At 42.5% G+C, this 13,329-nt stretch overlaps 1 protein-coding gene across 1 annotated transcript in view; it reads right to left on the minus strand.

Annotated features, from left to right (window-relative positions):
- The window catches only part of TAOK1 (TAO kinase 1), a 178,512-nt gene that overhangs the window by 14,974 nt on the left and 150,209 nt on the right, over positions 1 to 13,329 (minus strand). The window contains exons 17-19 of the mRNA XM_032279350.1: positions 9,748 to 9,987; positions 1,615 to 1,827; positions 102 to 284 (exon numbers count right to left, since the gene is read on the minus strand). Coding sequence (XP_032135241.1) covers positions 102 to 284; positions 1,615 to 1,827; positions 9,748 to 9,987 — 636 coding nt within the window. The remainder of the gene's footprint in view (positions 1 to 101; positions 285 to 1,614; positions 1,828 to 9,747; positions 9,988 to 13,329) is intronic.

Here is a 13,329-nt window from a genome sequence, read left to right on the forward strand (position 1 = left end):
ATATATATATATATAGATAGATAGATAGATAGATAGATAGATAAAATGTTTTTGACAAAAGCTAATTCAAGAACAATGATTTTTCCTTCTATTACTTATACCTTTTGTTCTAAGAGTGCCCTCCGGAGGGAGACTCTCTGTTCAAGCTCCCGAAGCTCTCGATCATGCTGTGCCTCAGCTTGCATCTTGATTTTGCTCTGATATGCATTCAACAGCTCCAGTTCCTGCTGTAGCTGCATCTTCAAAACCTGGCACTCTGCTTCCTGTGCTTCATCCAAACGCAGCTGAGAGAGAAAACAGATATAACCTACTGTTAGCTATCTATTCATGACCTATGGAAAGGAGAAGGAGTGTTAGAAGACAGACTACTCTTTTGTAGTTTAGACTATTTTTCTCTCTTGTATCTTAGAGTAAACATCTCTGAAAAAGAAAGACAGAATAGCCAATAATAGCATTATGAAGATAAAGGTATCACAAGCTATTTGGAGGATGCATGAATAACCCTATTTTTCTTAAGAAACACCTAGAATCTCATTAGGTGATATAAATCTCATCTCTTCATCTCTAGTGGAAATAACTGTAAAACAAAGACTAGCAAATTACAGTCTACAAAGTATGGGCAGGTGCCTGTTTTGTTGTTTTTTGCAGCCCATGAGCTAAGAATGGTGTTTTCATTTTGAAAGGGTAATATCTTAAATGGTTATGTAAGTATCCACATAATATCCTTAGTTTTACCTCCTGCCTAAAAAGTCTTATGTGGCCATAAAAATGATTTACCTGGCCCTTTTTATTTTTTTTGAGACGGAGTCTTGCTTTGTCACCTAGGCTGCAGTGCAGTGGTGCAATCTTGGCTCATTGCAACTTCCGCCTCCCGGGTTCAAGTGATTCTCCCACCTCAGCCTCCTGAGCAGCTGGAATTATGGGTGCCCACCACCAAGCCTGGCTAATTTTTGTATTTTTAGTGGAGATGGGCATTTGCCATGTTGGCCAGGCTGGTCTCAAACGCTTGACCTCAGGTGATCCACCCGCCTAGGCCTCCCAAAGTGCTGGGATTACAGGTGTGAGTCACTGCACCTGGACTTATCTGGCCCTTTACAAAAAAGTTTACAAAGCTCTTATATAGAAAATACTTTGCGCCTGTAATCCCAGCTACTCAGGAGGCCAAGGCAGGAGAATTGCTTGAGCCTAGAAGGCAGAGGTTGCAAAGACCTGAGACTGCACCACTGCAATCCAGCCAGGGCGAAAGGGCAAAACTCCATCTCAAAAAAAAAAAAAAAAGTATTTGTACTCAAACACAACCATTTTTATTCCCATTATAATAATATCTTTTACCCACTGCTTCCCAAAGCTGCTGTTCCAATCTTAATAAGGTGTTGGGATTTGTGCTGGCAGGGAGCCTATTTAGAACCTCATGTCTAAATGTATCAATGAGAATTCTACATGCATCATGACATTTTCAAGCAATGTTGAGAACAGGAAGAAAATGAACCACCACCATATTTCCCGAGCTGCAGGAGAGCTATCATTTCCAACTAGTACTTTAACTGCTGTGATTTCATTCAGGTGGAAGAAAAGGGGCACTAAATCTGCTTTGTCCAAAAAAAGCAAACTCACAGCTTGTGTGGAGAGCATTTCGTTAATGCTGTGATCATATTGCTCAGCCAAGATAGCTAATTTCCGGGTCTGCTCCTCCTTGAGCCGTTTCAGAACAGCTTTGTGCTCACTCTTTGGTGTAGTCTCCAGCAGGTGATTTCTTAATGCTTTGTACTGTCTGGTTTGGATTTTGCAGGTATCCTGAAACTGCTTTTTTATTTGGAGTTCTTTAGACTGAGAAGAAAAAAAAAATGGGTTTATGTAAGTAATAACATAAGGCATTTGGTATGTGTTATGCTTACATACATGAAAATAAAGAATATTAGGAAAAAAGGAGAAGAAAACCAAAAAGGTCAGATCATGAGGCTGCAGGTACTTTTTGCACTTGGCTATTGGGCCAAACCTAATTTTATGCAGTTTTACAAGAAAAAACCTCATTTAAAATATTAGGACATAAAGAACCCCATTTATCACAGGACTTCAAACAATATCTGTTGTTTCACTAATAAGATTAGTGACTTGAGTAGATATTAAAATCAGCTTTGATTACTATGCATATTAATGACAGAAAATTACATTTCTTTTCTTTTCTGAGATGGGGTCTTACCCTGTCACCCAGGCTGGAGTGCACCACTGCACTCCAGCCTGGGTGACAGGGTGAGGAGATATGAGAAAGAGATATGAGGAGGTGACAGAGATAGGAGGCTATGCTCAAGCAATCCTCCCATCTCAGCCTCCTGAGTAGCTGGGACCACATGTGTGCGCCACCACGTCCAGTGAATTTTTATTTTTTTGAGACGGAGTCTCATTCTGTCGCCCAGGCCAGAGTGCAATGGCACCATCTCAGCTCACTGCAACCACCACCTCCCAGGTTCAAGTGATTCTCCTCCCTCAGCCTCCCAAGCAGCCGGGATTACAGGCATGTGCCACCACGCCCAGCTAATTTTTGTATTTTTAGTAGAGATGAGGTTTCACCATGTTGGCCGGGCTGGTCTTGAACTCATGATCTTAAGTGATCTGCCTGCCTCGGCCTCCTAAGTGCTGGGATTACAGGCGTGAAACACCGCACCTAACTGCACCTGGCCGATTTTTGTATTTTTTTTTGTAAAGACAGGGTTTCACCATGTTGCCTAGGCTGGTCTTGAACTCCTGGGCTCAAGCAATCCACCTGTCTTGGCCTCCTAAAGTGCTAGGATTACCAGCATGAGCCACCATACCTGGCTTCTGGCTAATTTTTTTTTTTTTTTTTGGTAGATATGGGGTTTCCCTGTGTTGCCCAAGCTGGTTTCAAACTTCTGGCCTCAAGTGATCCTCCCACCTCAGCCTCTGAAAGTACTGTAATTACAGGCATGAGCCACTGTGCCTGGCTTAGAAAATTAAATTTTTTCTCATGAATTAATTGTAATAGATTTATGGTGGCTTACATCTGTAATCTCACTACTTTGGGAAGCCAAGGCAGGATTGTTTGTAGGCCAGGAGTTCTAGACTAGCCTGAGCAACATAGTGAGACCCCATTTCTACAAAGCAGTTTTTAAAATTAGCCAGGCATCGTGATGTGCACCTGTAGTCCTAGCTAATAGGGAGGCTGAGGCAGAAGGATCACTTGAGCCCAGGAGTTCTAGGCTGCAGTGGGCTGTGACTGCATCATTGCACTCTAGGCTGAGAGACAATGCTCTCAAAAAAAAACTCTAAAAAAAAAAAAAAAAAAAAAAGATATAAATGCACTTTATTGGTAAGACAATATCTGATCTAGAGACAGAAAGCACATTTATTCTGTTCTTTTCAGAACTACTTTGCTGTAATTTTTTTTTTTTTTTTTTTTGAGACAGAGTCTCATTCTGTCTCCCAGGCTGGAGGACAGTGGCATGATCTTGGCTAACTGCAGGCTCCATCTCCTTGGTTCAAGTGATTTGCCTGCCTCAGCCTCACAAGTAGCGTAGATCACAGGCATGCACCACCACACCTGGCCAATTTTTCTATTTTTAGTAGAGATGGAGCTTCACCATGTCGACTAGGCTGGTCTTGAACTCCTGACTTCAGGCAGTTTGCCCGCCTCAGCCTCCCAAAGTGCTGGGGCCTCCCAAAGTGCTGGGATTACAGGCGTGAGCTACCACGCCCGGCCCCCAATTTCTTTTAATAACAGTCTCAACTCCAACTATATAGTTTATGTACCAAAGATGAAGTTGACTTAAGTCTCTATCATAAATTGATTAATATTCTTATTTCAGTGGTCTTTTCCTTAAGAGAATAAACTAGGTAGAGGTATACGTAGCAATGGTTTACTCTTTTTTTTTTTTTTGGGACGGAGTTTCGCTCGTTACCCCGGCTGGAGTACAATGGCGCGATCTCGGCTCACTGCAACCTCCACCTCCTGGGTTCAGGCAATTCTCCTGCCTCAGCCTCCTGAGTAGCTGGGATTACAGGCACACGCCACCATGCCCAGCTGATTTTTTGTATTTTTAGTAGAGACGGGGTTTCACCGTGTTGACCAAGATGGTCTCAATCTCTCGACCTCGTGATCCACCCGCCTCGGCCTTCCAAAGTGCTGGGATTACAGGCTTGAGCCACTGCGCCCGGCCCATGGTTTACTCTTTAACACAAGCAAAAACTTAAGTCAGTCAAGTTAACTAATCTTGGCCAGACATGGTGGCTCATGCCTGTAATCCCAGCACTTTGGGAGGCTGAGGTGGGCAGATCATTTGAGGCCAGGAATTTGAGACCAGCCTGGCCAACATGGTGAAACCCTGTCTCTACTAAAAATATAAAAATTAGCCTGGCATGGTGACGTGTGCCTGTAATCCCAGCTACTCAAGAAACTGAGGCACAAGAATCCTTTGAACCCAGGAGGTGGAGGCTGCAGTGAGCTAAGACCACACCACTGTACTCCAGCCTGGGCAACAGAGCGAGACTCTGTGTCAAAAAAAACAAAAAACCCACAAAAAATAAAAACAAAAAAAAAAACACGAATCTTTCAAAGGTTAAAAGTTATGAGGCAAGGGAGGAGACAACCTCTTCTTGGGGTAACAGACATGAACTACAGTATATAAACATTTCTGAGATGAAAATAATTTAAGTGGCCGGGTATGGTGGCTCACACCTGTAATCTCAGCATTTTAGGAGGCTGAGGCAGGCGGATCACGAGGTCAGGAGTTCGAGATTAGCCTGATTAACATGGTGAAACCCCGTCTCTACTAAAAATGCAAAAATTAGCTGGGCATGGTGGCGTGTACCTGTAATCCCAGCTACTCAGGAGACTGAGGCAGGAGAATCACTTGAACCTGGGAGGCAGAAGTTGCAGTGAGCTGTGACTGCACCACTCCATTCCAGCCTGGGTAAAAGGGGGAGACTCTGTCTAAAAAAAAAAAAAAAAAACAGAAATTTAAGTTTGGAGATGGAAGACCTTTGGCTTTAGTGTTTGGTTAATCACCAGGTTTGGGTATTCCATGAACTCAGGTTTTAAAAAGTTTTAATAAGTTTAGATCTATTTCTGTAAAGTATACTAGTTTACCCTACAAGTGAGAAAACATTCATTTACTGCTCTGAGGCAGAATCTATAGTTGAAATTATTTTACCTTAATATAAATACTGCCAGGTATTGATTGGTTGATTCATCATGCAATAAATGGATATGTGACCAAATTTACACATGAAATATATCTTTCTGTATTTTTCACGATCTGCGGCACTAGATTCTAGTAACATGTCTTTATTCTGTGAATGAGAGGGTCAAGAAATGTCTAGCAGGCCGGGCGCAGTGGCTCACGCCTGTAATCCCAGCACTTTGGGAGGCCGAGGCAGGTGGATCACGAGGTCGAGAGATCAAGCCCATCCTGGTCAACATAGTGAAACCCCGTCTCTACTAAAAATACAAAAAATCAGCTGGGCATGGTGGCGCGTGCCTGTAATCCCAGCTACTCAGGAGGCTGAGGCAGGAGAATTGCCTGAACCCAGGAGGCGGAGGTTGTGGTGAGCCGAGATTGCGCCATTGCACTCCAGCCTGGGCAACAAGAGCGAAACTCAGTCTCAAAAAAAAAAAAAAAAAAAGAAATGTCTAGCTAGTAAGAGAAACTCTTAGTTTAGCTATGCTTAGTAGCACTGCTTTTGAGATGTAGTCTCACGGTGACATGATCATGGCTTACTGCATCCCTGACCTCCCATGGTCAAGCAATCCTCCTACCTCAGCCTCCCAAGTAGCTGGAATTACAGGTGTGAGGCACCACCATGTCGGGCTTTTTAATTTTTCTTTTCTTTTTTTGAGACAGGGTCTCACTCTGTCACCCAGGCTGGAGTGCAGTGGCATGATCATGGCTCACCACAGCCTCAACCTCCTGGGCTCAAGTAATCCTCTTGCCTTTTAGCCTCCTGCGTAGCTAGGACCACAGTCATGTCATCATGCTTAGTTTTTTTTTTTTTTTTTTTTTAAATAAGAGATGAAGTCTCCCTATGCTGCCCTATGGCTGGTAATTTTTTGTAGAGACAGGGTCTCACTATGTTGCTCAGCCTGAGTAGCACCATTTTAAAATATCATTCTTAGACTGGGCGTGGTGGCTTACACCTGTAATCCTAGCAGTCTGGGAGCCTGAGGCAGATGGATCACTTGAAGTCAGGCGTTCAAGATCAGTCTGGCCAATATGGTGAAATCTCATCTCTACTAAATATATAAAAATTAGCTGGGTGTGGCGGTGCATGCCTGCAATACCACCTACTTGGGAGGCCGAGGCAGGGGAATTGCGTGAAGCTGGGAGGCAGAGATTGCAGTGAGCACTTCAGCCTGGGTAACAGATTGAAAACAAACAAAAAATCATTCATGGTTAGCAAAATTGTTCCAAGTGCTTCTAGATAGAAATGAAACAATGAAATTTAGATAGTGCCTTTCTGCCTCAGTAAAACAGCATCCTTTCTTTTAAAGTATTTATTTATTTAATTTTGAGACAGAGTCTCACCCTGTTGCCAGGCCAGAATGTAGTGGCATGATCCTGGCTCACTGAAACCTCTGCCTCCTGGGTTCAAGTGATTCTCCTGCCTCAGCCTCTCAAGTAGCTGAGGCTACAGGCGTGTGCCACCACATCCAGTTACTTTTTGTATTTTTAGTAGAGACAGGGTTTCACCATGTTTGCAAGTATGGTCTCGATCTCTAGACCTCGGCCTCAAAAAGTGCTGGGATTACAGGTGTGAGCCACCACACAGGTGTGAGCCTGGCCAAAAGTTGTTTTTTTTTGGACATGAAATCTTACTCTGTCGCCCAGGCTAGAATGCAGCAGGGTAATCCCGGCTCACTGCAACTTCCACCTCCCGGGTTCAAGCGATTCTCCTGCCTCAGCCTCTTGAGTAGCTGTGATAATAGCCTGCCACTACACCCAGCTAAGTTTTGTATTTTTAGTAGAGACAGGGTTTCACCATCTTGACCAGGCTGGTCTCAAACTCCCGACCTTGTGCTCTACCTGCCTCGGCCTCCCAAAGTGCTGGGATTACAGGTGTGAACCACCACACCCGGCCCAAAAGTTTTTATTTTTAAAACATTGTGCTGGGCCGGGTGTGGTGGCTCAGGCCTGTAATGTTAGCACTTTGGGAGGCCAAAGCGAATGGATCACCTGAGGTCACAAGTTCGAGACCAGTGGGACCAATATGGTAAAACCCAGTCTCTACTAAAAATACAAAAAATCAGCTGGGTGTGTTTGTGGGTGCCTGTAATCCCAATTACTCTGGAGGCTGAGGCATGAGAATCACTTGAACCTGAGAGGCAGAGGTTGCAGTGAGCCAAGATCATACCACTGCACTCCAGCCTAGGTGACAAGAGCAAAACTCTGTTTCAATACAACACAAACAAAACCAAACATTTTGCCAGGAATACTGCAATCATTCCATGTCCCTGCCTTATGAGAAAAAAGAACTCCTTGAAAATTTTTTCTTTAACAAGAGTAAAATTAATGCTTATACTAAGAATGAACTATATCCCTCAATGTGTGACTCAAGTGAAAGAGATGAATGCAAGTTACATTTATTTCTACTCATTTAGTGCTGACAAGGCATCATCTGGATGGCAGCTAAAGAAGCAGCGGAGTAGGCAGCAGATTTTCACCTGACCCTTTCCATAGAAATAGCACCCCACCCCCACAAATCCTAATCAACATAAGTAAAATGTTCAAACTGCAGGCTCCTCTCCTCCATCAAACACAGTCAGATGCTATATTGTAAATTCTGGCTCCGTTACTTAAGGAGAAAATTGGAAGAGGCAACAACTACTTAAGTAAATAGAAATGTGATAACTTGGTGTTAAAATGTTCAAGCTAAGTAAACAGATCCATGTAAAATAAGAGTAAAGTGGTGATTTTTCTTTCCTAACAGAAAACTTTTAGCTCACTTGTCATCAGAAAGGCATTTTATTTAAAGTCTCGCTATGTTAGTGAAGCTTCATTTTCTCTTCACTTTTAATGTACTGAGAGAATCAAGACTACTGTTTATAAGCTTTAAAATGGAAAAGGCTCTAATGATAGGAAACGGAAAGAAACGGTTAAATGTCAAACAACTATCTATCAACCAAGCTCCAGAGAAATGCGGTCATATCAGATTTATGGTACGACTTTCAGTTTGGTTTATTCCTTGGTGCTGTTCGCTTTAAAACCATGACTGATTTTGCTGTCATACTGTTTTAAAAATCTTTTCATAGGAGATTGTCTATTCTGTAGCTAAATGATTATATACCTCCCCACTACAAAAACAAATCTAAAAAAAATCATTATAATTCCAATTTTTCTAAGCATTAACTAAGGAAGGTTATGTTAGTAGTCAACATAATTACTCTGTAAATAATTACCTATTTTGAAGACACAGCAAGGTGAAATTTTATGCACATTCACATGAAAAAAATAAAGCATTTTAACATTGTTTCTATATTTTGTTCAGGAAAGCTTGTTTGAATGGAGTTGGGTGGGCACTGAGAATACCATTGAATGTGTTGTAGCTTCTAGATTTTGACACAGATTGCCTCTGTGAATGAATTTCACTTTACTCCAGCACGGTTATTCAGAGTAAAACCAAGAACCATTTTATAGTTTAAACATCAAATAGCTTATAAAAAGCCCTTTTTATAAGGGCTGGATAGGGGTACAGGGGAAACTTTAAATAGGAAATATAGTGAAAACTGGGCCTTATTGGATATAAATAAAAGTTTAAAATGTACAGATATATACAGAATAATTGAGGTGCTTATCATCGATGACAGACTACAGTAGGTGGTTTTATATATTAAGATTCATGTGATTTTACTCCTTCAAATATTTATTACAAGTTATAAGATTCAAAATTTCAGAATTGTTAACTGTAGTTGACTTTGATGGAGGGAGATGGACCAGGTGGCTGGAGGAACAAGCACAGAGAAGAAAACTTTTCTTTCTTTCTAACTGGTAGCTACATAGCTAGAAACTTCTTACTTTATAATGCACTTTAAATTTGTACAAGTCATATTTACAGCAAATTAGAGTTCCAAAATTTTATTACTTGGAACAACAGAGAGAAGCTAAATGGTTAGCTTGTTGACATGTAGAATATAATAGTGGCTTTGGCGATGTGAATAAAAAAAATTTTTTTTTTTTTTGAGACAGGGTCTTGCTTTGCTGCAGGCTGGAGTGCTGTGGTATGATCTTGGCTCACTGCAACCTCCACCCTCTTGGGTTCAAGTGAGTCTCCTGCCTCAGTCCCTGAAGTAGCTGGGACTATAGGCATGCAACGCCGCACCAAACTAGTTTTTGTATTTTTAGTAGAGACGGGGTTTCTCCATGTTGGACAGGCTGGTCTCGAATTCCTGACCTCAGATGATCGGCTTTTGTTGGCCTCCAAAAGTGCTGAGGTTACAGGTGTGAGCCACCGGGCCGTGCCCTGCTCTTTGGTAAATTTAAAACAAGAATCTTGATTCTTATTTACTAGCATTTCCCATGGTTAAAAATTAGGCCACTTTTTTTGTATTCTGATGTGAAATACAGAAGCAAATGACTGTAGCAACCGGCACTCAACATTAAAATCAACTAAAGATGCTAAAAATTAAAAGAAACTTACTCAGTATCTTTATGACTAGACATTTGTCTTAAGAATTTTCCTGCTTACATGGATACCTTATCATTCTCTTCTCTATTGTCACAAAGCTTAAGCTAATCATACCTTCAAACTCTTAGGCTGTTGTCGAACTTCCATGACATGCTTTCGTCTTAGTTCTCGTTCTCTTCGCTTATTATATTCTAGCTGGTTAGTGAGCTCAGTTTGATGCTGCAATCTGATCAACTCACAGCGCATCTTCTGAATTGTGTTGAGGTGGCGGAACTCCAGTTCTTGCATGGATTCATGCTGTCGAAGTAGCATGGCATGCTCTAAGTCCTTTTGAGTCTGTCTTTTGTTTAACTCCTAATCCATAACACAAAAAACAAAGGTATAATTTACAGCTGTATAATGCCAGAAAAAAATCCTAAGAAACAATAACCAGTAAACAGATGTAATTAACCCTGTGATTCAATTATAGTTGCATAGTAAATATTAGAGTTGTTACTTCTATAAATGGGCAATTAGTAGCACAAATTTCCTTATCATATTCATTTACTATTTATTCATATTATTTTATTGCCATTAGCTTAAGATATTATTAAATCTATATCAAGAGGCTTAACATTCTTTTTTGCTATTTTTAAAAAATTTTTATTTTCTGTAGTAAGCATTTGAACATTCTTTTTTTTACTTCTTAATTTTATATTTGAAGAGGGCTCCCAAGTTATCCTTCCAATTTCTTCGGAGTATTCTATTCAATTCTTTTTTTTTTTTTGGAGACAGTCTCGCTCCATCACCAGTCGCCAGGCTGGAGTGTAGTGGCGCAATCTTGGCTCACTGCAACCTCCGCCTCCCAGGTTCAAGCACTTCTCCTGCTTCAGCCTCCCGAGTAGCTGGGACTACAGGTGCGCACCACCACACCCAGCTAATTTTTTTTTTGTATTTTTAGTAGAGACAGGGTTTCACCATGTTGGCCAGGATGGTCTTGATCTCTTGACCTCGTGATCCGCCCACCTCGGCCTCCCCAAATGCTGGGATTACAGGCGTGAGCCACTGCACCCAGTCTATTCTATTCAATTCTTTTACATGCAGTCTACTCTGGTTAGTGCAGTGATTAAGAACATGGACACTAGAGAGCTGTGCTGCCTGTTTTCTAAATTCTGGCTCTGCTACTTGTGAGCAATGAGTCTCTCAGTTAAACTAATTGTGCTTCAGTTTCATCATTTCTCAAGTGCATATAAGATAGCTATTGTACAGATTTAATGTGAAGATGAAATGAGTCAAAAACCAGAAAGTTCTCAGAATAATACATAACACATGGTACACAATAAATGTTATTCCTTTACTTTAGACCTCACAGGGGTCTAAAATGTTTTTAAATAGATTCTTAAATTTTTGTTTCATATTGGAAACAAGTAAACACTTAACATCTACAATGTAAAAATCTTGCTCCTTTTGCCTTTGCAAACTCTCCCCCCAGAGGCCAACAGTTTGGTGCATGTGCTTCTCAACCTTCCCCAAGTTTATTCTGATTAGTTTATTATACAAAAACATACAGTTTTAAAAACTGAACAACAATATATGTTTTAGGCATATAACTGGCTTTCTTTATTTTAATTTAATTAATTAAATAATATAGCCGGGCGCGGTGGTTCACGCCTGTAATCCCAGCACTTTGGGAGGCCAAGGCGGGTGGATCACGAAGTCAAGAGATCGAGACCATCCTGGTCAACATGGTGAAACCCCGTCTCTACTAAAAATACAAAAAATCAGCTGGGCCTGGTGGCGCGTGCCTGTAATCCCAGCTACTCAGGAGGCTGAGGCAGGAGAATTGCCTGAACCCAGGAGGCGGAGGTTGCGGTGAGCCAAGATTGCGCCATTGCACTCTAGCCTGGGTAACAAGAGCAAAACTCCGACTCAAAAAATAAAAAAATAAATAAATAACATAACACACACATATCCAGAATCAAATCAGTAAATAAAAGATGTTTTTTTGAGACCAAGTGTCACTCTGTTGTCCAGGCTGGAGTGCAATGGTGCCATCTTGACTCACTGCAACCTCCGCCTTCTGGTTTCAAGTGATTTTTCTGCCTCAGCCTCCGAAATAGCTGGGATTACAGGCAAGCACTACCATGCCTGGCTAATTTTTGTATTTCTAGTAAAGATGAGGTTTCACCATGTTGGCCAGGCTTGTCTCAAACTCGTGACCCCAAGTGTTCCACTTGTCTCGGACTCCTAAAGTTCTGGAATTATAGGCATGAGCCACTGTACCCGGCCAGATTTTTAATTTTCATTTTTAGAGACAGGGTCTCACTCTGTCACAAAGATTGGAGTACAGTGGCACAATCATACCTCACTGTAGCCAAGAGCTCCTGGGCTCAAGCAATCCTCCTGCCTCAGTCTCCTGAGTAATAGGGACAACAGGTAAGTGCCACCATGTCCAGACGATTTTTTTTCTTTTTTCTTTTTTTTATAAAAAAAAATAGAGATGGGGTCTTGCTATGTTGCCCAGGCTGGAGTGCAGTGGCTATGCACAGGCACAATCCCACTACTGATCAGCACGGGAGTTTTGACCTGCTCTGTTTTCGACCTGGGCCGGTTCACCCCTCCTTAGGCAACCTGGTGGTCCCCTGCTCCCAGGAGGTCACCATATTGATGCCAAACTTAGTGCGGACACCCGATCGGCACAGCGCACTGCAGCCCAGAACTCCTGGACTAAAGAGATCCTCCAGCCTCAGACTCCTGAATAGCTGGGACTACAGGCACATCCACTGCGCCTGGCTCCAGCCAATTTAAAAAAAAATTTTTGGGCTGGGTGTGGTGGCTCATGCCTGTAATTCCAGCACTTTGGGAGGCCGAGGCAGGCAAATCACTTGAGGTCAGGAGTTCGAGACCAGTCTGGTCAACATGGTGAAACCCCATCTCTACTAAAAATACAAATATTAGGTCTAGCAAGGTGGATCAAGCCTTTTTTTTTTTTTTTTTTGAGAGGGGGTTTCGCTCTTTTTCCCCAGGGGGGAGGGCAATGGCGCGATCTCGGCTCACCGCAACCTCCGCCTCCTGGGTTCAGGCAATTCTCCTGCCTCAGCCTCCTGAGTAGCTGGGATTACAGGCACGCGCCACCATGCCCAGCTAATTTTTTGTAGTTTTAGTAGAGACGGGGTTTCACCATGTTGACCAGGATGGTCTCGATCTCTTGACCTCGTGATCCACACGCCTCGGCCTCCCAAAGTGCTGGGATTACAGGCTTGAGCCACCGCGCCCGGCCCTCAGCTAATTTTTTGTAGTTTTAGTAGAGATGGGGTTTCACCGTGTTGACCAGGATGGTCTCAATCTCTTGACCTCATGATCCACCCACCTCGGCCTCCCAAAGTGCTGGGATTACAGGTGTGAGCCACCGTGCCCGGCAGATCAAGCCTTTTAATCCCAGCACTTTGGGAGGCTGAGGTGGGTGGATCACCTGAGGTCGGGAGTTCGAGACCAGCCTGACCAACACAGGAGAAACCCCATCTCTAATAAAAATACAAAATTAGCCAGGTGTGGTGGTGCATGCCTATAATCCCCGTTACTAAGGAGGCTGAGGCAGGAGAACTGCTTGATCTGAACCCGGGAGGCGGACGTTGCGGTGAGCCAAGATGACACCATTGCACTCCAGCCTGGGCAACAAGAGCAAAACTCCAACTCAAAAAGAAAAAAAAAAAAAAA

This window comes from Sapajus apella, unplaced genomic scaffold (assembly GCF_009761245.1).
Source record: "Sapajus apella isolate SASKATOON/1434 unplaced genomic scaffold, GSC_monkey_1.0 scaffold12, whole genome shotgun sequence".
In the NCBI taxonomy this organism is placed as follows: domain Eukaryota; kingdom Metazoa; phylum Chordata; class Mammalia; order Primates; family Cebidae; genus Sapajus; species Sapajus apella.